The sequence below is a fragment of the Lagenorhynchus albirostris genome, chromosome 10 (assembly GCF_949774975.1).
Source record: "Lagenorhynchus albirostris chromosome 10, mLagAlb1.1, whole genome shotgun sequence".
Classification (NCBI taxonomy): domain Eukaryota; kingdom Metazoa; phylum Chordata; class Mammalia; order Artiodactyla; family Delphinidae; genus Lagenorhynchus; species Lagenorhynchus albirostris.
In genome coordinates this window covers 35072817-35097630 of record NC_083104.1, presented here as the reverse complement: position 1 = coordinate 35097630, position 24814 = coordinate 35072817, and the positions used below count along the sequence as shown (strand labels likewise).

At 41.6% G+C, this 24814-nt stretch overlaps 2 protein-coding genes across 2 annotated transcripts; both read right to left on the bottom strand.

Annotated features, from left to right (window-relative positions):
* Nucleotides 1–100: 100 nt before the first annotated feature.
* ACTR8 (actin related protein 8) lies at nt 101–13405 on the bottom strand. Its single transcript, XM_060161577.1, has 13 exons — nt 13165–13405; nt 10075–10245; nt 8565–8675; nt 7838–7942; nt 7382–7555; nt 6772–6865; nt 6423–6555; nt 4971–5124; nt 4083–4178; nt 3432–3572; nt 2134–2398; nt 1192–1355; nt 101–374 (listed from the first exon to the last, which is right to left on the bottom strand). The coding sequence occupies exons 1-13, from the start codon at nt 13285–13287 to the stop codon at nt 231–233; spliced, it is 1875 nt and encodes a 624-aa protein (XP_060017560.1). The 5' UTR covers nt 13288–13405; the 3' UTR covers nt 101–230.
* A 1959-nt stretch (nt 13406–15364) lies between these two features.
* SELENOK (selenoprotein K) lies at nt 15365–21137 on the bottom strand. The gene is made up of 4 exons (XM_060161572.1): nt 20992–21137; nt 17594–17684; nt 16065–16148; nt 15365–15455 (listed from the first exon to the last, which is right to left on the bottom strand). Exons 1-4 carry the CDS (start codon nt 21008–21010, stop codon nt 15365–15367), a joined length of 285 nt encoding a protein of 94 aa, XP_060017555.1. The 5' UTR covers nt 21011–21137.
* Nucleotides 21138–24814: the final 3677 nt, after the last annotated feature.

The window sequence follows — 24814 nt, the reverse complement described above, 5'->3', positions numbered from 1 at the left end:
GGCAGGAGAGTTTACCACTGAAGACTAAGTTCGTATTTATTCTCAAATGTCCTGACTACAAAAGCAGCTTATTTTTTACACCAATGTCATGTTCTCAACATAAAAGTTAAAATTCATTTATTTCATGAAACTTAAGCACCTAGGTCAATAAATTAGAATATAAATGTTCTATAAGAGTCTTATACCACAAGGTTATGTGTTGGTCTTCAACAGTGGCTTTTCTGTCCATTTCACCACACAAAAGCAGCTCGCTCTCGTAGCATGCGAACACCAAAGCGCTGCCATTCTCTCTGATAAATCCACAGCTCCTGTGTCGTATCTAAACAAGCCAACACTGCCCCTCCTTTCCATGCAATCAGCCGGGGATCCATGTCCTAGAGAGGTGATAAACAAAGATATTTCAGTGTAAGCAGACAAGACATTTACTTGAATTTGGGGGTAGAAAACACGCTGCTGAGTCAATATGGAATAAATCAGATTTTCAACTTGCATTAAAGACCCATGAAAGATCCATGAACCACAGACATCTTCTATTTCAACTCACAAGAAATTTGTTTAGTTTTTATTACTGAAAATGCTACTATTCACTATTTACTATTATTCCACATAGAGTCCCTATAGGCAGGAACATATGTAAGGACATAACTTATTTTGAAGTTTGACTGGAATAAATATATCCCACAATCCCTCCCTCAGAATTAAAATTAAATAAAAATATTCCCAGGAATTGTCAGTGAGAATAATAAAATACAGACACAATCCGTTTCTAAATTCCTGTGTTTATGGTTGCCAAGATAGTTCAAATCAAAAAGATCCCTGAAGATCACCTGGTCTAGGGACCAGCAGGAGATTCTTAATATGAAAGAGATAAAATGGAATTGTTCTGGCTGACATCGTGAGAACAGTCAGTCTTCTCCTTGCCCCATCCAGTCCTCTGACAAAGGCGGAAGTCAGTCATGCTAGTTTGGAGGGCACAGCAGGGACTAAAAGCCAGTAATCTAGTCCCTAGTCCAGAGCTCCTTTCACCACATCTGTGACCTGCTGAAAGTAATTTTTCCACTTGCTCCAAGCCCTTAAGAACTCCCCAGACACAAACCCACGCCTCCCAGGATTTTCTCTGTCCAATACATTACAACTAGAAATAATGCTGTTTCACTGGCAAGAGTACAACTTGCACTGTGTACAACATACCTTGGGCCTTGTGATCACATCCACATTTTCAATAATTCGCCTGAATGAAGGTGGCATCTTATTGAGAATTCTGTGCTGCAGAAATTCTTGAGCTTTATGAAACATCAAACCACCTCCCACCACCAGGATGGAGCTGTACATCTTCTTTTTGGCTTCATCAGACGCTGAAAAGACAGTGAAATCCCTTCCACGCTTTTTCTCCATATCCACCACCACCCCAGGCCAAGCCACCATCATCTCTTGCTTGGATAACTGCAGGAGCCTTCTCAAAGGTCTCTCTCCCAACCCATCCTAGACAATGCTACCATGCAGCCAGAGGAACCTTGCAAAACACAAATGTGAGCATGTTGCTGTCCCACCCCCGACCCTGCTAGTAGCAGGATTAGGACCAGAATCTCTAGGGGGACCTACAAAGTCCAGCGTGGTGTGTACCCACCACTTCCCACAGCTTCACCCTACATCCTGCTTTCCAGCCACACTGGCCTTCACACAGGCTTCTTCGTCTACCTGGAATACCAAGGTAACACCTCACTCTCCCCCTAGATCCCTCTCTCTCAAATGGCTCTGCCTCAGGAAAGCCTTCCCTGCCTCCCCGCCCTCCACAGCTCCTCCTGAGTAAAAACCCCTTATTAAATCCTTCAATCAGAAACTCTCAGTCAGAACCCTTTAGTTCAATTTTGTAGCACCTGCCACAGTTGTAATTTCATCTTTGTGTGGTAAGCTGACTTGTTTTGGTCTCTTCCACTAGGCTCCATGCTCAGCGAGGCCAGGAACCAGATCCTAACACCTGACAATGTAGGCGCAAAGCAGATGCTCAATAGCTTTTTTTTTTCTTTTTCTTTTTTTTTGCTCAAAAGCTTTGGCATGAACATGCTGCAGGGCAAAACTACACCCTAGCCTGAACCCTGTAATTGCTCTCTCCCGGCTCCCAGACGTGCTTACAACAACAGTCTATGCTATGGAGGATGGCTTTATCCAGGCCCAGGGCTTTCCCTTCAAACAGCGAGATGGCAGTCTTCCGGGACATCAGTGCAGTGAGAGCTTCCTCAGAATCATTGCCAGCCATCAAGCAGTCTCCCTGGGAGGATCCCAAGTCCACCTCCTGGGAATGCAGTCTTTCTGGAAGATCAGAGGACTGGCCACGAAGATCCCCCTCAAATCCAATGGGTTTGGATGCAGACTTTCGGTCAGCAGTAGCTTTTGCAGACTTTAAATCAATCAAAAGGAGAATCAAATGGATGGTAAGGCTATGATAGAACACGGTTGATGTTCTCCAGCTAGATCCCCCCCTTCTCCCTACCCCACTACTCTACACTCTATAAAAAGAAGGTCTGTCACTGTGCTGCAGAGAGGAAACACACCATAGTTCTACGACCAAGCACCTGATCCCCACCCCTGGATAACTAGGAGTCAGGGGTGGTGTGCAGAAGATGAGGAAGTGCTGACAATTCCAAAACAATCATGGGCAGGCAGCGCGTGAGGTAACACCTCACTCTCCCCCTAGATCCCTCTCTCTCAAATGGCTCTTCCTCAGGAAAGCCTTCCCTGCCTCCAACCCTCCACAGCTCCTCCTGAGTAAAAGAGCTATAACTTTGCTATTACTGATAGGATTTTTAAGATTGAAATGTTGATGTAGATGAACTTTTCCCCCTGAGTTTCTAAGTGTAGTAGTTCACTGGAATTCTTAGGCCACTGGCTGTTATGGGTCCTCATTTTCAGACCTTATCTAAGCACCCCACGCTCAGCTTTGGGACAGGAACAAAAACTAGAAAAGGTTCACTGCCCTCTTCTCTTCATCATGAGCTGCTGTTTCATTAGCAGATAAGAGCTTTAATTTGTGCCCCTGAATCAGACATCCTAAAACTAGGATCAGCTTTGGGCAAATTCAGCTCTTTGCCTGTGCCACCCAGTTTTTGCATGATAATTTAAAAATAGGTAAGCTTTTACTGAAAATACTACTGGATAAATATTCAAAAGTAGATAAAGTATTATACATAAAGTACTTAAAAAATACATGCCAAAAGGGAAGTATCTTGTAGATTGATATTCTGAAAATTGATGTTTGCTGAATAAAGAAATCTGTCATCTGGATTTTAAACACAGATTTCATCTATGGTCTTGAAAACAATATCAGCTTTAGTATACTGTCAGACTGCAGCCACTGCAATGATGCATTAATTATGGGCAAACTTCTCATACAGGGACAAAACTGTCTCCTCTCACACAGAATTACCACAGACCTGTTCTTGCTTGCTTTGTGTGGCCAGCAGGTAATGTTCATCATGAGGATCCTCAGGGTCACCCTGGGACCTGTGCTGCAAAGTTGTCATTTTCTGTCCAACGATTCCAAAAGTTGCTGGATAAAACAAAGCCATCGGAGCCTGTGCATGGAAGGAAAAGAATGACCAACCAAGGATACTGCCTTCTGAAAAAACTGACCCATTAAATAAATTTTGTTCTTCCAAAAACAAAACTGGCAGATCAGATCCTATAAGTTAGACCGAGTAAGCATTCTCTTTCAGAAGTAACATTATTTTTTCAGTGCATGATAGGCCAGAAAACTAACTTATCATCAAATTGAATGGGTGATATAACACCAGAAATCTCAAAGTAAATGTAAAATAAGTGCCTAGTAATCTACTTTATAATTTCCTAGTAAGAATGGTGCCTCTTTCTAAATAACAACTCATCACATACTGGCTAATTAAAATAATGGCTCAGATCTGTTCTAATCTGTACTCTACCAGTGGTTTAAATGTTGGGTTAGCATCTAATTTACAACCAGTTGACATTCTCACCTCATGAGGTTTCCAGCAAGTACATATTCTCTCAGTCTGACTGAACCTGGCTGCCTTTCTTTCTACCCATGGAAATATATACCGATGTGTTACCTGGAGTTTTTCATCTCCTAATCGAAACTGGTAAAGAAGGGCAGGGGAATCTGGATGTCGAATCTGAAACTCATGGTCCTGAAGCCCAGAGATGTCCTGATTCCAGGAAAAGATGCTGTCAGTGAATCAGTAAAAGTGCATGCAAACTCTTCAAATGCCATCTAAATCTCACCTATAAAAGGGCTGCCCTACAACTTCCTACGACTTCCACTGGCACTTAATAAAACAAGAGTTCAACTGTACCTTGATTCTCTTTCAACATTTCTGAAATTCCCATTATGTACATTTTTGTTTGCGTCATTATCAACACACACCAATACAATGTCCAAACCAGTAAGCAAATTCCCTCAATAACTGGGAAATGTTATTACCCCGCCTTAATGTTTCTCAAAAAAATTTTTATTCAGAATTACATTACTTGAAAAATGCTTTAAAATAAGTTGGAAAAAGAAAGGTCTAAAACAAATAGCATAAAAAGGTAGCAATTCATATACAGCAATGACTAAATGTTGACTGTTCACAATACCAAGTAAGTGCTTCAAATGATACCATTTTATTAACTGTCTATACCTATGTATTTACCTGCTACTATGCATTACATCCAAAGGTTTATCTTTATCCTTTATTAGAATGATTGTAGATCCTAAGGAGAGAGACATCTGCTAAACTCTCTTAAAAATACTAGCTGTGTTTTCCAGAGCCTGAGACACATCCGTACAGCTCTGACCTTACCAGAAAACTCTCTCACTCCTTAAGAGCTTCAGCCTCAAGGCTTTATAAACTTGGGTTGAACAGGTTGCATAATACTGTTAAATTTTTAATTAGCTTTAAATATCTTCAATTTTTCCTGAAAACAAAAATAATCAGCAATTTTGATTTTGCTCCCACCTGATCTAAATGACAAAAAGTTTCTTTAAGGTGCTGCAGAAGAAGGCAATCCATTTTATTTGTTAACTGGCATTCTCTGTAAGGGAACCCAGCTCGCTGCATCAGCCAGTAAAAACATCTTGACACATCAGATCCACCATATGCCAGACAGAGCCTAGTGTTAAGAGAAAAGGGCAGATGGGTAAGCTGTCAGTTAAGAAGGTGCAAAGGGTGCTCCAAAAACTCAGTTAGGCACAGTGAAACACAGCAAGTTTCAAGAAATGTTGTAGAGATAAATTAAAGCATGAAAGGACAGAATGGATGTAAGGGACAGAGAAAGGAAGCTAGCAAAAACCAGTGGTGAACATCTAGAAGCAAAAAATGCTATTTGCAAAAACTGTCCAAGAAACAAAATACACATTAAATCCAGCTCATTTCCAAGTCCATATGTGTAGCATATAACAGCTGTTTGACTGTCTACACTCACCAACATGTAGAAATGGCAGGCAGTGACACCGTAAGACAAAGTTAAGGGAGAAAACCTGAGCGAATACTATCTACTAACTGAATATTTCTACGATTTGGAAAGATCACTGCTGTGCTGTTTTAGTGGTAGAAGACCTGGGTCCAGTGTTTTCTCTATACTTTGAAAACTAATGGCATTAGGTGTTACAAATGGATGAGCCCAAACAACTCAATCTGGGTTTGAGAATGCACTGTAACTTGGGGTGGGAGGTAACAAATTAACCTTTCTCATGGACTGCTTGGACCCTCTTTTAAATTTGTTTCTTTGACTTAAGAGTCAAACTTCCTATGTGGGTGACAGGAAGAATTAAAGCATCCTGAAGAAGCCATCCTGGAAGCACAAAATGCTGCAGAGAACTGGTGTGTGCACTACCTCAGTGTGCTTACCTCTGCTGGGCTTATCTCAGGACAGACAAGCAGCAAACCTGCTCCTGCTAGTTATGTTATTACCTCTTCTATCAGAGATGACATAATGAATGGACTTGACCACCATAAAGTTACTCCTCACTCACCAAAAACAATTATGACGAGAAAAGCAAATACTCAAAATGCTAGCTAGCTAGAGAATTCAGACCTGAAAACCTATTTTCTCCTACATGACATGCCCAAATAAAGCTTTGCTGTGAATGTGATTGGTATCTCTCTGCCACACCATAGTGAAAGACACAGAGCTAACATACACACTTCCTCTGTGGGAAAGCACACAACACACACTAGGGCTTTCAGGAGCTGCTAATGTGAACTCATATTAGAGAGTTCAAATGGGAAGGGTAAAATTGGCTATTTATAGCCGTGTTAGAATTTGCACTTCCACAATCTTACTAGTTTCACAAGAAAAATCTGAGTATGTAATTCCTTACAAAAACTTCTTTCTAACTCATGATGCTTTCAGTTGAACAGGCTGTGTGGGGAGAAGGAGCAGGGAATATGTCCTCCCAAGCTCCTCACCGAGTGTTCCGATGAGAGACCCCATCCTCCACACAGCACACGCTTGTCTTTTGGTCTCCAACATCTACAATACACGTGCTGCTTAAACCACTGCCATAGGTGGCGCACACAGACTCCTGATGGACCACGATCCCTGAAAAACAAAAGGTAGAGGCGTGAACACCTGGGGAGCAGGAAAGATCCTACAACAAATATTCAATTAAAATCTAGGAACCTCCAGGCAATCACCCAAGTATCACTGACCCTCCCAGAATAAGCATTTCAATAAAGCAGTGAATCAGATTAACTTTGTCAGGAAAAAAAAAAACAATCTCATTTCAGGCAGATTTCACTGGGATATCAGACATACCTGAAAACCCCATCTTCATTAGGATCATATTCACTAATTCTTTCACATGCTGTTTATTATAGATATCAGGAATTAACAAGATACATCTATAATACTAAAAAGAACAAAGAAAAAAATATAAAATGGTTAACACTCAAGTCAGGTCAAAATAAATTTCACCACACTTGTCGTCAAAGAGGATTCTCTCTAAAGCAGTAGCAGCAATGGCTAGAGGCCCAAAATAAAAACTCAAAGCTCTCTGCTATCCTTTAGGTTTTATGAAAAAAAACAGAAAATGCTGAAGTTTTGTGGGCTTTTTTCCCTTTGAGCTATTTAACACTTGTAAAGTGAAAAATAAGACAACTGATGTTTCCGAAAAAGGTCCAGAGAGAGGGCATAAACATGAGCAAGCTTGCTGATTGCAGAGCAGTTGACAGGAACACCAAGAACCAAACAAAATGAGAGAAAAAAGAAAGCACCAGAGGGGAATTCAGTGAAGGAAAAAAGATATCCTTAACAGCTTAAGGTCGAGAAGGCTTCAAGAACACTGTCTTACAAACAACTGAGTATAGTATACTTTTATTGACCAAGAATCTTAAAGACAATCCAATAACTGGTCATTTTAGTTTACCTTTAAATCTTTCAGTGGGATTTCCAAGTATTTTTGTATCGCATGAGACCATATTACTTCAATATCTGCCAGAACAGCTGTAAGGGAGCCCCCAGGTCCTGGGTGAATATTTAACTGACCTCTTCTGATAGGCCAGTGAATATTGTAACAGTCCAGAGGATTAACATACAGGGCCTAGAAAAGACAGGCAGATGAAGACATTGTTAAAACTCTTCTCTCAGGGTTTTCTAGATTCACATTCAAAAACCTAAGGCCAGAAGTTATCATTAACATTTGCTGACTGTTCTAATGTTGAGAGTGGTGTATGTAACATCTCAGGAGCCAGTGTGAATATCTGGTCCTCAGGGTAGGATTACAGAATGCTAAGAAAAACTAGAACTAGGTGGCAAAGCAAATTAATTTTACAAATAGTATCTGGGTTTTCTTCTTCCATTTCACTGTGAAGATGTTTCCTACCTCTTCTCCTACCAAAAACTCAGGGTGATGAGATGTGTTTGTCCACTTATTTCCGGAGCAATGATCTAAAATCGCAGGTCGCATCTGCTTGTTGTAGGAACGTGCCTGAAACAAAAGAGCATCCGAAATTCTCTGAATGCATGCAAGAAAACAAGAAGGGGCTGTCCTCTCTTCTCCTCTCTCACAGACCAGATACAGTGGCAAATTTTAATCATAAATCCAAGATATGTGACAAAATATTGATTGGTCCCAAGTGGATTCTCCTGCCCTATACCACAATCTTGATTTCTCCCATAATGTTAACACTCAGGCAGTGATTCAGTCAGTCCAAAATTAATACTGTACTCTGCTGAAAGTTGAATACAGATTTATATATCATATAGACTCATGTCCATTCCTAGCAGCACTGGTTTATCACATTAAAATGACAAATGTAGTAAGAATACAGCTTCCCATCAAGATCCTGGAATTACACACTTAAGACTCTCAGATAAATTAAATTTTCATCAACTTGACACAAGAATCACCACCTTACAAATTATTTGGCTTGCCTAGACATCTGCAACACCAATTCAGGTATTCTGTAGGTGGTTAAGAATGTTTTTTCTTCCTCTTTTAAGGAAATCCCATCTTGAATTTGCATAATGAAACAGGGAGCGCACACGAATGGTTACGACTTAATAGCAGTGGTCAAAGAATGAATCTGAAGAAAGAGTTGAGACTGAACCTGCTCAGGGGACACAGGAATCCGTCTTGTACCATTTGACATCTTTTTAGACCATATTGCTTGATCCACCATTTTAAGGCCATTTTGTCTTTGTTCATTACTTTCAGGTTTCTGGGGAAAAAGAACAGAGATGAAGAGTATAAAGAATTTAGTGAAAAAGAGAAAGAAATGGCAAAATACTAATTTAATCCAGCAAGAGCAAATGCTCCCTCATCAACGAGTAGCATGTCCTTCACCTTTGTCACATGCATTAATCTTAAGAATTCAAAGTAATCTTCTTATTATTTATAAATTAAAAAATCAGAAAAGAGCCATCGCCATAAAACTATCTGCAAAAATCTATAACCTCAAGTGACTTTTGACTGATATCAGAGCACTGCTACTTTATATTTACAAAGTATTCGAGAGACTCTTCCATATATCTATATAATTCTCATGTTTACAATTTTATAACAATGTTTTATTCCTTCGTGTGTTATTTCACTTAATTAATGAGTATTCAAGTTCTTGTGATATTGCAAAGAACACTATATTTTTATAAAATATTATTTTGTTTTCTTTCCATTTTTATTCCTGAGATTTATTCCTAAAATAGAATTGTAAGATCCAAAGATATGCGAATTTTAGATTCTTACACTGTCAAGTTATACTTAAGCTTAGAAATGGACTTAAGGAGAGTCTGCTAGTTATGCTAAAAAATGGAACCCTAAGGCTTACTATAAGAATTATAGAAACTGCAAGTTCCTAAAACTACCCTTGATTTAAAACTTAAAGCAGATTACAACGCAATACACATATTTAACACCTATCACAAAAATTTTCCTGTTAATTATCACCTGCAAAATAGGATGCCTACTGCATCCTAAGTAAATGCTTACTCCAAGGAAACACTACTTTTTGCCTTTAAATTATGATTTGATCTAAGATTGTAACAAGTGCTTATTGTAGCAATTCAATTTGCTACAGATTGAAAATATGAGCTCAATTTAAACTCTAAGTATCTGGAAGAGAAAATATGGCAGTCAGTTAATAGACACCTGGATGCATCATTTTAAGGGAGTGACAATTCTGTATCTTCCACTAAAGATCATCTTCATCAATACCCAATTCATCCTGATGGGTTAAAAAATTAGATTTACTTTTGTTATAATTATTTCTGTACAATCTAAAATTGATAGCTCAGATAAAAAATGACATTTGTAACCCTGAATGATGTCGTTATTTTAAAATACATTAAAGCTATGAAGATGTCGTTCAAGATTATAGCATACATTGAATACTGAAGCCCTCCCAAGGAGACAACCCTGGGCTTTCTCTTTAGGTCTTACATTTCTTTTGTGTGTGTGTGCTGCGACGGGGCAGGGGAGTGGGGGGGGTGTTGGGTTTTTTGGCCACACTGCACGGCTTGTGGAATCTTAGTTCCCTGACCAGGGATTGAACCCGGGCCCTCGGCAGCGAAAACTCGGAGTCCTAACCACTGGAACGCCAGCGTCCTCCATTTTTGACTTACATTTAGTCCCTCCCTTAGGAGCCAGTTGTCTTTGTACAGGGGCTGCCCTTGTTGTTTGTGTCTTCGTGCAATAACATGAGGAATGCTGGCAGGAAGTGTGTCTGTGGCTCGACCGATTCTCAGAGTTGTTGAACCTGGATGTATGACAACGATGAAGTTGCTCTGGATTTGCTGCAAATACAAAACATAGGAGTGTGACCTTAGTAAATAACATGCAGGTAACATGTTAAATAACACAGAGGTAACAGGCTAGACTAAGAAATTAGTTTCCTGTAATGACTATCAAACTCAAAGGTATCAAAATAATTCAGTAAAGGGAGTTCTCTGAGAGGCATCCAAATATTGCTCTCTGCCTGTATGCAAACTCTTTTTGTATCTGTGTGCCGAGGATCTGACTCAGGGTACATAGGTCAACAAATATTTGTTTAAGTGAACGAAATCCTAAGTACCCAATGCAAATCAAGCTATAATTTGGGGGCATTTCTGTGCCAATCACTGTGGGTACAATGGTGACCAGGACAAAGTCCTGACCACTAGAGAACTTCCCATTTACTAGAGAAGAGAGTTAAACAACGAATAAGAGTGTGGGGAATACTATGACTTGTGAAGTATGGGGTTCCCTAAATCTGAATCACCTTAAAATCCTTGTTAAAGCAAAACAAAACAAAAAAGACCCTAAAGCTTCACTACAAATTTTCTGATTCAGAATCTCCAGGAAGAGAGAGCCTAGGAATCTGCAATTTACAAAAGTTCCTAAAGTAATTAGTGTGATCACTCAGATGTGACAACACTGGTTGAGAAGGTGAGGGAAGAAGTTAATTTAAGATCAGAATCACTGTTTTGCAATGCTGGAAAGTAAGTGGACTTTATACATGGAGCACTTCCGAGAATGTGCATGAACTGTATTTTCGTCATTGTTTTTTAAACACTTTACCCTTATTGGTTCTGTACTATTTACCTGATCTGGCAAGAGTCTGCGGTTAAAAAACCAGAGTTCACAATTCTATCCTCACAGGTCAGAAAGCTCTGCTGCATTTCACCATCCATTACTGGGAGACAGTGAACAAGGACTGACAAAGCAGCACAAATCAGGACAGTGGAGTAATGACTGTGGGCTTTTAGATCTGTAATTCTCAAGGGGGCAGAATATAACCTGAATCACTAGGGAACCTTTACCACGTAAACCTGTTGAGGGACCCAGAGTTTCAGGAGGGAGTGGGGGAAGAAGGGACTCCAACAATCCCTTTGACAACAGGATGCCTCTGTTGAGAATCACCATTCCAGTGTGACTTCTAAATCAGCACCTACTCTGCTCTGCCCTTAAGCTACAGTTGTGTCTTCTTGGCATGTCCTCATTTAAAATATTTCCGTAACTTTCCAATAAGATACAGTCCAGAACCTCCAAGATCAAGACCCTGCCTACTTCTCTAGCTTTACTCTAGAACCACTTACTTTTCAGTCTCTTTAATCTTCCCAATCCTGATGTCTCCTGATTTCTTAGTTCACTGTGCTGACATTCAGGCCTTCACAAACGCAACTCCCCTTGCCTGCAGTGTTCTTTCTCCCTGTTAAATCTTACTCCTCTCTTCAGGTCTAAAGTTGAATGTCATCAGACCAGGTTTATTTGTCCCCCTGCAATAAGATCTTATGGCACCCCTCCTTTTCATGACACTTATCATTCTTGTAATGATTTACTGTCTGCTCTCTCAAAAGACAAAACCTTCATGTCAAGGACTACTACTGTCTTGTTCACTACTCTGTGCCCAGTGCATGGCATACAGGAGCCTAGTAGGTATTTGTTGAATGCCCATGGCACCACTCTCACATGGCCTGGTGCTCTGCAGCACACTTCTCAAGCTTTTGCGTGCTATGGCAGACAACATTTAGCTAGCAAACTGAGTTAAACAGATGAGGTGGCTTGCCATCAGGGACATCTGTACCTCATTAATAGTACACAGGCTGCAGCACACTGATGGGGAAGCTCTGGGGTAGTAAACACAGTTTTCCAAAGTGTGGACAAGCAGTTTTTAATAATTACATATCTACCTTAACATATTAGAAAACAACTAGCCAATACATCCTACACATCATTTCCTGGACCTTACTGCTTAAGATAAAATTGAGTAAAAAAAGTTATTCAGCAAATAATGGTAGAGGTCTCACAGAGGATATGGAAAAGCCAAAAGTTGTTACAGGACTGAAGTTAAGCAAATGTTGTTATAGTGGCTAATGGCCCAGGCTCCAGATTCAGAAATCTGGCTCGAAATTCAGGCTGTGCTACTTCCTTGCTCTAGATAAAGTTCCTACCTCAGAGAGCTATTGTGAGGATTAAACGAGTTAATCATGTAGCTCGGAGTCTGGCTGTCTCTTCCCAAGTTCTGCATTCCCTTCAGAAGAGGCCAGGCTCTGGCTTATACGACCCTCTTGATGCCATCCCTGTTAAGATCTCCAGTCTCATGTCTTGCTCCCTCTTCTTCCTCAATTCCAGACATCCTCATCTCCAACATTTCATATCCTCCCTTGGCCCAGGTCTCTTCCATGCTGTTCTCCTGCCCTCACATTCCCCCTGGCTAACTCCTAATCATCCTTTAGGTCTTTGCCCAGGTGTCACCTCCATTGAAGAAACTGTCCCAGACCGTCAGGGCTGGAGAAGGTATCTGCTGTGTGTGCCCAATACCTCCCCCTATGGTCCTCTGCACTACCCCATCCCACTCCATGCCGTAGATACTTACTGCCCATCCCCAACCGTGAGCTCCCCCTTCCCGCCAAGTGGGAGAATCCTAGAGAGTGGGACCTGGCAAGGCCCTTACACACCATCCAGGCTGCCCCCTCAAACTGGTTGGCAGGAAGGTGACAGCCCTGTGCTGGTCTCATAGCCCGGGAGGCTGGGGTTCGCACAGTGGCTAGTGTCACTGGCCTGGCCATCTGCACTGTGCCCTCGGAGCAAGCGGGGGACGACCCCCTTGCACCACCCACCTGGGTGGGCGCCCGAAGACTCCCGCCGTTCGCCAGCCTCCTCCCCCTCGCCCAGCTCCGCGGCCCCCCGCCCCGCCCGGAAGCCGAGTCCGAGGCCCGCCCCCGGCGCCTCACCTCCTGCAGCGACTCCGGCACTAGCGCGGGCACGATGGGTCGCTTCACGCCGCGCTGCTCCTTCTCCTTCTCCCCGCTCTTCTCTTTCCCATTCTCCGTGTCCCCCTTCTCGGCCTGGGTCATCTCGGCCGCCGACGCCCCTCCAGCCTCTAGCCTCAACGACGCAACGCGACCACCAGAGAACAGGCCTCGGAACAGGCGCAACCTCTCGGCCGACTGCCCACAACCAAGATGGCCGCCGGGAGTCGGCCCAGAGCATTCCGGGAAAGCGGAAGGGCGGAGCTGCCCGGAGGAGGGTAAGGTGGGAGGCTGCACTGGCTGGATGTTGCTGTGATTGGTCCTGGCTGCAGCATGCCCGCAACCTACTTGTGTTTTGTTTTGCGTGCTTGCTGTGGAGCAGCTGATAACTGGTGTCTCATTTCGTCATCACACCTGTCTTTTCTGGCTTCTCAGACACCATACGTAATTCTAGTTCTCCTCGTACTTCACTGGCCATGCTCAGTCGGGCCTCTGATGTTAGGATTCTCTGGAGTTAGGTCTTCTCTCTACACACTCCTTGGATGACTTTATCCAGTTTCATGGCTTTAAATATGAAGATAACTCCCAAATATGTATTTCCAGTTTGGATCTCGCCCTGATAACCAACTGCTTATTTAGTATCTCCACTTAGATGTCTACAAGGCATTGTAAACTTAAATATATCCAAAATGTAACTCGATCCCCGCCTCCCCCCCAAAACTCTACTCCCATTTTCACCATCTTGTTTCACTTGTTTCTTCAATTGTCCACATCTTCTACATCCAAATCCATCAGCAAATCCCGCAGTCCCTCAAATATGCCTTGAATGCATCCACTTCTCCACTCCTACTGCCACTACCTGGTCCGATCTCACCTGGACCACCACAACATCCTCTAAACCCAACTCCCTGCTTCCAGTCTTGTCCGCCTGTAGTCTGGTTTTCATACAGACCAGTGTTTATTAATGCCACTACATCCCCATTTCCTGGCAAACAGAGTTGAATAAATAGTTATAAACGGACATAAAAGTGATTTTACTGAACACTTTGGTTTCAAAGACTGTTAAACACAAAGTAGAATTATCTGTATTATTCATTTTTTCCATAAATATTTCAGTGCCTATTACACATAGTCACTATTCAAAGCACTGGGGTAAAGAAGACAAAATCCGTAACCTCATAGAGCTTTCATTCTAGTGAAAGAATGAGAGTTACCAGCATTCAGATGGGGTTAAAGCCAACAGGCAGTATCTTAAGCAATGGTTTAGAATTAAAATTGGTAAAGATAGCATTGAAGTCCTCGATTTTAAAGACCACCTAGCAAATCTACATTTTGTAGCTCAGGCTTGTTGGTTATGGCTTTACAAATACCCTGATAATTACATCTGGTAGCAAGTAAGACACATTGTATTAAAGATCCATGGGACAAATAGGCTTTAAGATAAAAATTAATTCAAGAGCACAGATATCATATGCATACTACTGAAATACACTGTGATTTATTTATAAAGAACAACAAAAGCAATGAACAGTATTTCAGAAGTTGAAAAAGGTGACACTAATAGTACTCAATATGCAGCCGTTTATTTTCAAATGTGGAGCCTTCTGTGTTTTAATTATATAAAGATGAGAAGTCAGTCTTGTAACCTGAAAATATTTACTTATTAAAACTATATTAATACTTTCATAAACGATACAAAAAAGATGAGACAAACGTGCATTTATAGAACTGCCTATCAGTCATGCCAGATCCCTGCGGGGGGGAATTCCCAGCACGACCTCATTCATCTGTGAGGACACAGAGCAATCCTTGTTTAGAGTACACATTCATCTAACTTGTCCAGTGTGGTCAACACTCCATTTCTTGATGGTTTCCTTCTGCTATGAATGTGCTTGTCCAGTTGTCTGCTTCTTAGAGCAGACATTTACCTAAAAGAAAATGTTACAATAGTTACAGTTAGTACTTTGGATCTGTATAAAAAAGCTAGTCATTACATGTTATAAAACCTTCTTCAAAAGACATTTTGATTCAAAAGACAATTTTTCAAGGGTTAAGATAAAAATATTTTTCCAAATAAGATGTCTGAGTAATCACAAAATGTTGTGACTTCTGCTTTCCTAAAGAAAACCTGCCTAAGGAGGCATTTTCAAAATGAAATCCCTGCAGAATTGCAGGTTTTAAGTTACCTTCCTCATCCACCGGCCATTGGAGGAGGATTAGGGCCACGCAGATGATTAATTCGACCCATTCTTCTCGGGGGGTTTCCTGGTGGCCTAAGATAAGAAAAGTTAATTTCTACTGTTTAGTAGACACTACTTCAATTGATTCCTTTTAAGCACTCAAATAGACCCTCTTCTTTATTTAAAATAGGAACTACCATTTAGGTCGTGAGTCACAAATTCAAATACTGAAAGAGACCAGATACATAAAGCACATGAGGAAAGTGAGTCAAGCAAGGGTTAGGATAAACGGAACAGCTCCTCCTATAAATGTCCAACTGAAACGCAGCTCCAGCTGATTTTTGCCATATAGAAACACAGTCCCCACCCAGTGCTGCTGGATCGTGAGATTTTCATTAGCAGCTGGAAATCCAGATTCTGAAGTGAAACCTCTAGATTTTAATGTTGGCCATCAGTTTTCATCCTCTAATTTAGACTTTTCCCACAGGATATTTGATATACATTTTAGCTTTGTCAGATTAACTCTGATTATCAAATCAAAGGCAACTTGATTTAATTTACAGTAATACATTAATTTTGTGAAATAGAATTTAAGCCTTTAATTACCATGAGCCTAACTATGTCTGTCTGCCTATTTATCTCTAATTTAATTATATTACACAGAGGGGTAAAAACATTGTTTATCAATTTAAAAAGTTATACCCTCTTCCATCATCATATCTGGAATCAGATGAGCTTCCGTAGCCTCTTCTCTTTTTCACATCTTGCTGAAACAGAGTTCTGAAACTGAAACGATGGGCAGAAAACAACAGAAGATCCACTTTCAACATTATAAAATGCATTTCCATGGTTCCAACTATCATCTCTGGAAGGATGACTACCCTAACTTAGCTCCAAACCCACATTTCTTGAAGCCAGCTGGACAACACCATCGAGCGCAAGCACAAGTCTAAACAGAGTGTTCTATGTTCCGTGCCAAAGCCACCATTCCTTGTCTTCCTTGTTTGCTGTAACTCTTCTAGACAGAGTCTAGCAATGACTCTGAAACCAGAGTCATCTCCAACTTCCTGCCTCTGCTCTGTATCAGTTGTCAAGTCCCAGAGTCTGCTTTTATAGTATTGCATGTCCATTTCCTGTGCCAACAGCCTACCTAATGTTACCTTGGGGAAGGAGGGGCTGAACTGGTGTGCCAGAGGCACAGGGCTTTCTGGGAATCCGTTTAAATGGAATTTTATTTGTGGGGCGGGAAGGATTTAACTAAATTAAAACAATATTTTAAATAAACAATATGGAGGTGAAATTTGTAAGAGATTGCAAAGAAGTTTTGCAATGACTAACTTAACTTAGGCCTCTCTGTCCCCTGTTGTATTTCTCTATGGAACGGTTTCTTCCATTTTACCCCGTCTAATTTATGCCACATGCAGCCATCAGATTAATCTTTCTAAACCAGAGCTACAATCAAATTAAGTATAAAGAGCATAGGCTGATTTTCAAATTTCTCTGCCATCTTTGCTGTGCCTCTTCCACCTGGAATAATCTCCTCTGACGTCCTCCTCCCACAATCATGCCCAGCGCAAGGCCCCTTGTAAAAAGAAGACATTTACTGATATTAAAATCAATGAAGTAAGGAGACATCCCACATCTCTGCATATCTGCAGTTCTCTGCCCACGAGACACTCAAATGTATATTCAAACTTTGGATGAGTAAGACTTGTTAGTAGATGAACAATTTTCATAAAACAAACAGCATATGAAAGACCAAAAAATGAATTTAACTAAGAATTGCTTGAAATTATGGTGAAGTTTAAATTTTTGTCTCCTCTGTATCGATGCTAATCCTTCATTTAAAAAAAGTTTATGCCTTGGGAGCTTTTAAAAGTCAAGATCTAATTCCCCTTGTTTACTTGTTGTATACTATGCCATAAAAGTTGCACATACACACTGAAGGCAGGAACAGTAGAGAGAAAGCAAAGTGCTGTCATCTGGCAGCAGAACGAGCAGGTCTGGCCCCATAGCTGCAGGCTGAAATGGTTACCACCACGGCTAAGACATGGTTAAGCTTACTAACTCAAAGAACATATTCATAATCATAAAAGATGTTTGGGGCAGTTTTATCACTACACAAGTCTTCATCTCCCTTAGAAAAGCTATTAATAAAAATTACAATTAAAAAGTGCTTCAGGCAAGCTGAACTTAAATATCAGGGCTGTTAAGAGGACTACTATACTTACAACAAAACCACAAACTCGGCTATTCCCCAGAAGAAATCCGTTATAAAAGACAATCTCCATGGGGACTGACTCCTGCTGTCCAACACTTGTCCTATAGACAAGAATAAAGAAACTTCAGTTAGTGCAACAAACCCCTGACACAAGATGCATTACATTTAATCAGTTAGGTAACAATCATAGGCTCAGTTTTCAACTTGTTCACTGTTCCAAATAGTCTACGCAAGGAAAGGTGTGTTATGTGTACATCATTCTAAGGAAAGGTTAGGGAAGTGAAGTTCTGTGGTCTAGAGGTCATTCCTTTAATATGTCAAATTATGCCTCCTATAGTTTGTAATTTCTGCTGGGTGACATTTCAAGGTTTTTTTTTTCTCTTTTTTTTTTACTGTGGTAAAATACACACAAAAAAATTTACCATTTTAACCATTTTTAAGTGTACAGTTCTATGGCATTAAGTACATTCACACCGTCATACAACCATCACCGTCAGCCACCTCCAGAACTTTCTCATCTTCCCCAACTAAAACTCCACGCCCATTAAACACTAACTCCTCATTTCTCCCTTCCCCCAGCCCCTGAAAACCACCATTCTACTTTCTATCTCTATGAATTTGACTGCTCTAGGAACCTTGTACGAGGAATCATACAATATTTGTACTTTGGTAACTGGCTATTTCACTTAGCACAATGTCTTCAGGATTCATCCATATTGCAGCATATGTCAATATTTCCTTCCTTTTTTAAGGCTGCTGAATATTCCAATGTAAGTATATACTACATTTTGTTTATCCATTCTATTGATGGACACTTAGGTTGCTTCCACCTTTTGGCTACTGTGAACATGCCGCTATGAACATGGGTGTACAATACCTTTATTCAAGTATTTTGAGGAAACAAATGAGATGAGTGAATATAAAGAATGCTCACGCCACTTCCATTTTCCTAAATGTGTTCTGAGTATCTCTTTCACTTGCAAAGTCTCTTGCCTATATAAAAAGACTGTTTATACATACCCTTAAAATCTTCAGGATCAGCTGTTATGTTAAAATTTTTATATATCAAAGAATTCGTGGGCTCTAAGTACTAAAGAGAATTTGGCTTGCTCATTAAAATGACCACTATTTTTCTTTAACAGAATGCTGTTGATCCGAATTACAGACTCCAGTTTTATCTTACAGAAAAATGGATATTTTTTCAAACCACTTTAAATAATAGAAGCTACATCAGGAAAAGTTAATACTCTAGAGTTTCAGTCTTGCACATCAACAGGTTAGAATATTTTGGGAGACGAGCCATCTGTCAACTACCTCTCCTCTCCATTTTCCCAAGGGCTTCAACACTCACTGCCATGCCCAGTTTACTTCTCCTCTTTCCTTGACCAGCTTACTTTCAGGTATCCACTTGGACCTGAGCCCTCACAGAGCTACTGAGAAAAAGGGGCTACACTTAAAGACAGAGTGTGAGTGATAGGCTTGGTTCTGCCTCTTACTAGCTCTGCTTCGTTGGGTGATGTGACATTTTCCTTCTCTGAGAAAAAGTATTCCAAGGATAGTCATCATATAGAATTGTTAAGAAAAAAAAAAGTCACTTGACAGTAAGAAAAAGTTTTTATCAACTATGAAATGCTAGTACAGTCCTTCTAAGAAAATAGATCTAGGACTTCCCTGATGGAGCAGTGGTTAAGAATCCGCCTGCCAATGCAGGAGACATGGGTTCGATCCCTGGTCCGGGAAGGTCCCACATGCCACAGGGCAACTAAGCCCCTGTGCCACAACTACTGAGCCTGCACTCTAGAGCCCGCGAGCCACAACTACTGAAGCCCGCGCACCTAGAGCCCATGCTGCGCAACAAGAGAAGCCACTGCAATGAGAAGCCACCGCAATGAGAAGCTTGCACATCGCAACGAAGAGTAGCCCCCACTCGCAGCAACTAGGGAAAGCCTGCGCGCAATGGCAAGAAGGGAGGGAGGGAGGAAACAGATCTAATTGGAACCCGTCAATTTCTTCCTTTGCGATTCTAAAGAACATATTGCATGCATTTGTACCATTCTGACTTTTTTGCGCTTTTCTTCCCAGTTTCTGAAGGCAGAAACCTCCCCTCCCAATATCCTCAGAGAGAAATAAGTTGCTTGAATGCAGTTGGCCATTTCTCAACTATAAAAGTGAGATTAGAGGCCCTAGTAGAACCTTTATGTTATTTATGTAGATCAAAAGCAACAATGCATACACAAAAAGACACACTACAAATACAAAGAATTATTCAATAGATAATAGAAGCTGCCAGCCTTAACCACAAAGAATATAACACAAAGTCTGCAAGTGCCCAAAACGAAGATGAAACTTTGATCTTCAGTGTCCATCAACCTACTTGTTTCAAAGATTTTTAAGTAAGAGACAAGGAAGAAGAGAAAGTGAGATTTTGAAAAGCAAAGAAATGCAAAATGCACTCAGCCAGAAGATTTCTCACTACCTCCATGGTCTCTGAAGATAAACAGATGACTCAAATAGAACCAGGACCTGGTTCCAGAGATGCAAGAACTAGTTAAGAGTGCACCAAGGCATTTATTTCACCTGAGTCAAACAAGTGGGCAGGCAGTTCTGACACTGTTCTGACCCAGTCATACTGTGTCTTTCCTTTCCATCCACTGTCTTTGGGGAGTCACTGAATTAAGTCTCTCTCAGCTTCTCCATTCCAGGAATAATCAACTTTTTCCTACAGGGAGTAATGATACTCCCTGTGCCCCTTGAAATTAGGGCAGAAAGCTACATGCGTGACGAGCTACCCCTGCTGGGAGAAAAAGCCTATCCAAAGCTTTTCTTCAACTCTCCTACACATTACAGAAAGACGCAGCGTAGTAGAAAACCGTAAGAACGCAGACGTCAGCCTACCTGCGTTAGAAACCCGGCTGAGCCATTAGAACTACCTTTGTAATCCTGGGCAAGCTATTTAATCCGGCTGCGCCTCAGTCTCCACCCGCAAAACATATAATAGGGTATCACCCGGATAGGGCGACATTAAGACAATGAGCGGACAAACGAACAACGCTAAAAAAAAGTGCCCGAGGCACAAGCGCTACGTAACGCTGTGAACACTGTGGTCTTTTCTAGTTGAGAACACTGACGCCCGACAGGAAAGACCACTTTCCGAGACCCACAAGCAGAAGCTCCAGAAGGGCGAGGACGCCGGGCACTCGGCACCGCCGTCACCACGGGGACATTGGCCCCCGCCGCGGCTCAGGGACGTTCGGCCGACGAGCCGCAGGCCCGGGCGACTTCGCCCCCAGCTCCGCCTGGCCGCGGGGCGTGCCCGGAAAAGCGGCACCGGGACGCCGGGGAGGATGGAAGAAACCCGGGGCTCAGCCTCCCAGGACGGAGGTCGCCCACGTAGCCTCTCCAACTCACCATTCGAGATGTAAACCATCTTCCTCCTCCTCCGCCTCCAGAGTGACTGTCAGGCCTGGCCCCTCTCACTTTCCGTATCTCCCTCCGCGCTCCTCCTTCTGACGTCACAGGCCACGAATAGACAAAACAGTGACTGAGGAAGGAGGTGGACAGAGCCCATTGGCTCTGGGGGGACACGCCCCCGACGGGCGTTTTGGTCTCGTCATGCTGGTGATTTTCGATGTAAGGTGGAGGCTGGGGCAGGTGACAGGATGTGACGTTGCGGATTTAGCCTGTAAACGCGGGCTTTCCTGGCTCCTTCGGCAGTGGAGTTTGGAGAGCTAGTTTGCGCTGCCGGAAGAAGTTACGCTGCTTTCTAGTTGTTTGAAGGGCCCAGGGTTGGGGAGGCAAGGTCACGTGTGAAGTGACTTGGAGAACCGCCGGCAGGAGGAGGTTCCTGAGAATTTTCCAGAATTGTGGATCTTTCAGGGTGTGCAGGGAAGTGCCTTGCGGATGGAGGCGGTGATCAATCCGAAAAGAGCTTTACGGTCAAGACTTCGGGAATACACAGGCCCTATCTAGACAATGTACTCATTCTCTTTAGAATCGGTGTTTCTACGCTTGGTTCGCTAGAAGTGGATGGAGTTTTTATCAGCTCTTGTGAGACAGCTGAAAAATACTGTAGCGCGGGGTAGCTCGAGACCTTTCTCTGCTTGCTTTTTATTACTGGCTACTTCGTGATATTGCCAGCACTGTGGAGGTGACAGATGAATGAGAAGCTGTCTCGTGGTCATTGATTAAATATGGCCCACGTACCTTGTGCTGACTGATTAAATATGGCCCACGTACCTTGTGCTGATTGATTAACTATGGCCCACGTACCTTGTGCTGATGGGTACTTACTCGGCTCCAGCCACTGGGCTACTTTCTGGTCCTTGACCATGGTAGTCTCATTCCTGCCCGTTTGCTTTTGTACTTGGATGTTCTTTCTGCATGGAGTCCTAATTTTTTTCCCCCCAATTCTCAAGTCATGCGTTGTCTCCTCAGAAAGTTTCTAATCACCTTAACTAAAATGAAACTGAAAATTCCATTTCGGAAATAATATTTTACGTTTAACAATGTGTGTTAAGATTGTATGTTCCAATACCTAGAATAAACAAATATTTATTTTCATGTTGACTTTTTCAGTAGCAGTTTTCCCCAAAAAAGTGCATAATAGGACAAAACAACATCCTTCATTTGAAATTTTTGCAGCACAGAGGGTTTTTTCCTGCACACATTGGAGTGGGGTCATTAATTTTCCCAAGTACCTTCTTTAACACAAGCCATGCCACCATCATCTCTCACCTGCTCTTCTCTAGTTGTTTTCTACCTGAAATCCCAGCTTCCACCTTTACCAGCCTTAAGCAGTTTTTCACACTGTAGCAAGAGTGATCGTAAAATGGAAATCATTGCTTGCAACCTTTTAGATACTGAAATTTAGTGATTTCCTATTGCTCTTAAGATCCAGTTCCTTTTCCTGGTCTACAGGCCCATCATGACCTGTCCATTTGATCGCCCCCTTCGCTACACCTCCTGCCACAATCCCCACCCAAATTTTGTGCTAGCAACATTGATGTTTAGTCTCAAGCATCCAAGTTTTTTCATGCCTGCAGGGCTCTGCACATGCTTTTCCTTCTACCTGGGACACTCTTCCCCTGACTTCTTGCACATCCAGCTCCTTTCATCATTTAGATCTCAGCTTAACTGTCACCACTTCTGAATTCCTTCTCCTGGCCAATCATCTCCATGATTATTTTCTTCATAGTACTTACCACGATGTGAAAATATTTTATGTCACAATCGGTTTGTTTCTTTCCAGAAAATATAAGATGTAAGAGGTCAGGAATCTTACCTGCTTTGTTCCCTCTTATATCTTCAAGGTCTATTATAGTCCTTGGCAGGTAGTAGGTACTCAGATGTTTGTTGTTAGAGAGGGAGGGAGAGAGGCAGACTGAGAGAGAAAGAGAGAGAGATCTAAAAGTTCCCTAAAAATCTCCCAATCACCAAAGGAGGAAGAGAACTAATATTGGGATCTCCTGAGTACCAGACACTGCTAGGCTCTCTCTTCCTCTTCATCCCTCTATCTAGATTATTTCTTCCTGAGATTTTTATGCAGTGATTCCCTAATGAACTACCTCTAGCCTCTCCCACTCCATTTCATGCTATGTTTAGCCACTTGTTTAATCCAAGTTTGCCTCTTTCCTGCTCACATCTTCAGTTTCTCCCTACCACCTGACAATTCACACCCCAGCCTCCATGGTCTGGCATTGAGAGCTTCCTTGATATATTTTCTTAGGTTTATCTCTGTGACTGATTTCCTAATAGAACCCTGGTTTTCCTTCCTTGTTGCTTCTGCTCATTTGTTTCCTCTTGATGGGAATTTTCCCCATCTCTTAAAATCTAATCCATCCTTCAAGGTGAGGCATGTTCCTATTAAATGAAACAACGAATAGCAAATGTGAAAGGGCTTTGCAAACCGAAAAAATACATATATTATATATAACTATATGTATATTATACTATATATATTTCAGATAGACAGATTATATAGATAATTAGTAGCAGGATGGGCCGGAGGACAAAGAACATTTCCCTCCTTTCCCTAACCTTTCATGTCAAGAACTGCATGTTAGTTACCAGCCACATGTGGCTGTTGAGCATTGAGATATGGCTTTAGTCTGAAATGAGATGTGCTATACGTGCAAAATGCACACTAGATGAAGAGATTTAGAATGACATGATGTCCAATATCTCAATTTTTAATACTGATTACATGTTGAAATAATATTTTGGATATTGGATTAAAATATTTTATTGAAGTAATTTTGCCTGTTTCTTTTTACTCTTTTAACGTGACTGCTAGAAAATTTTAAATTACATACTTGGCACACATTTGTTTTGCATTATATTCCTTTTGGACACCACTGGTCTAGAGTGAAGACATTATTGGCCTGGCACAGGAAAGGTACTCAGTAAATATTGGTTGAATGGCTGAATGAATGCTCTTAATAATGGATAATATTATGCAAGGTTTACTATGTGTCAGGCACTGTTCTAAGCATGTTTTACTTATTAGTCCTTACAACAACAATAGCTAACATTTATATACTACTTACCCTGTTCCAGGCACTATTCTAAGTACTTTAGATGTATTAATTCATTTAAACCTCAACCTTATTAAGTGGGCTCTACTATTATTTCCATTTTACAGATGAGGAAACAAGTCACAAAGAGCTCAAATGACTTGCCCAGGGTCACACAGCTAGTAAGAAGCAGAGCTGAGATTAAGGCCAAGAGTTTGGCTCTATAGTTTGTGCTCTTGACTCCTGTGCTAGGGAATTCCCTGGCAGTCCAGTGGTTAGGACTCTGCACTCTCACTGCCAAAGGCCCGGGTTCAATCCCTGGTCGGAGAACTAAGATCCCACAAGCTGTGCTGCATGACCCCAAAAAACAAACAAAAAACTCCTGTGCTGTACTGCCTCTCCACACATAAGCAGAGGTATTGAAATAGGATATAATCCAGTGTGGTACTCATAATATAGAATGGGAGGTGGTTTCTGGAGACAATTTAAATGTATCTCAGTTTTCTCAAAGTCACAAAATAGCTTCCCACAGTTTTTCTTTTCTAGATACCCTAAGCATAAAATTCCCCTAAGCATCTCTAAGTTGATTACCTAGCCATCTCAGTTCCCATCTAACCCCAGAGGGATGGGCTACTGTGAATGACAGCTACCTCTGGAGCTGGGACTGGAGTGGATCCCACCTAAACCACATGGGTGGAGAGAGGTGTTTACCAGAGTAT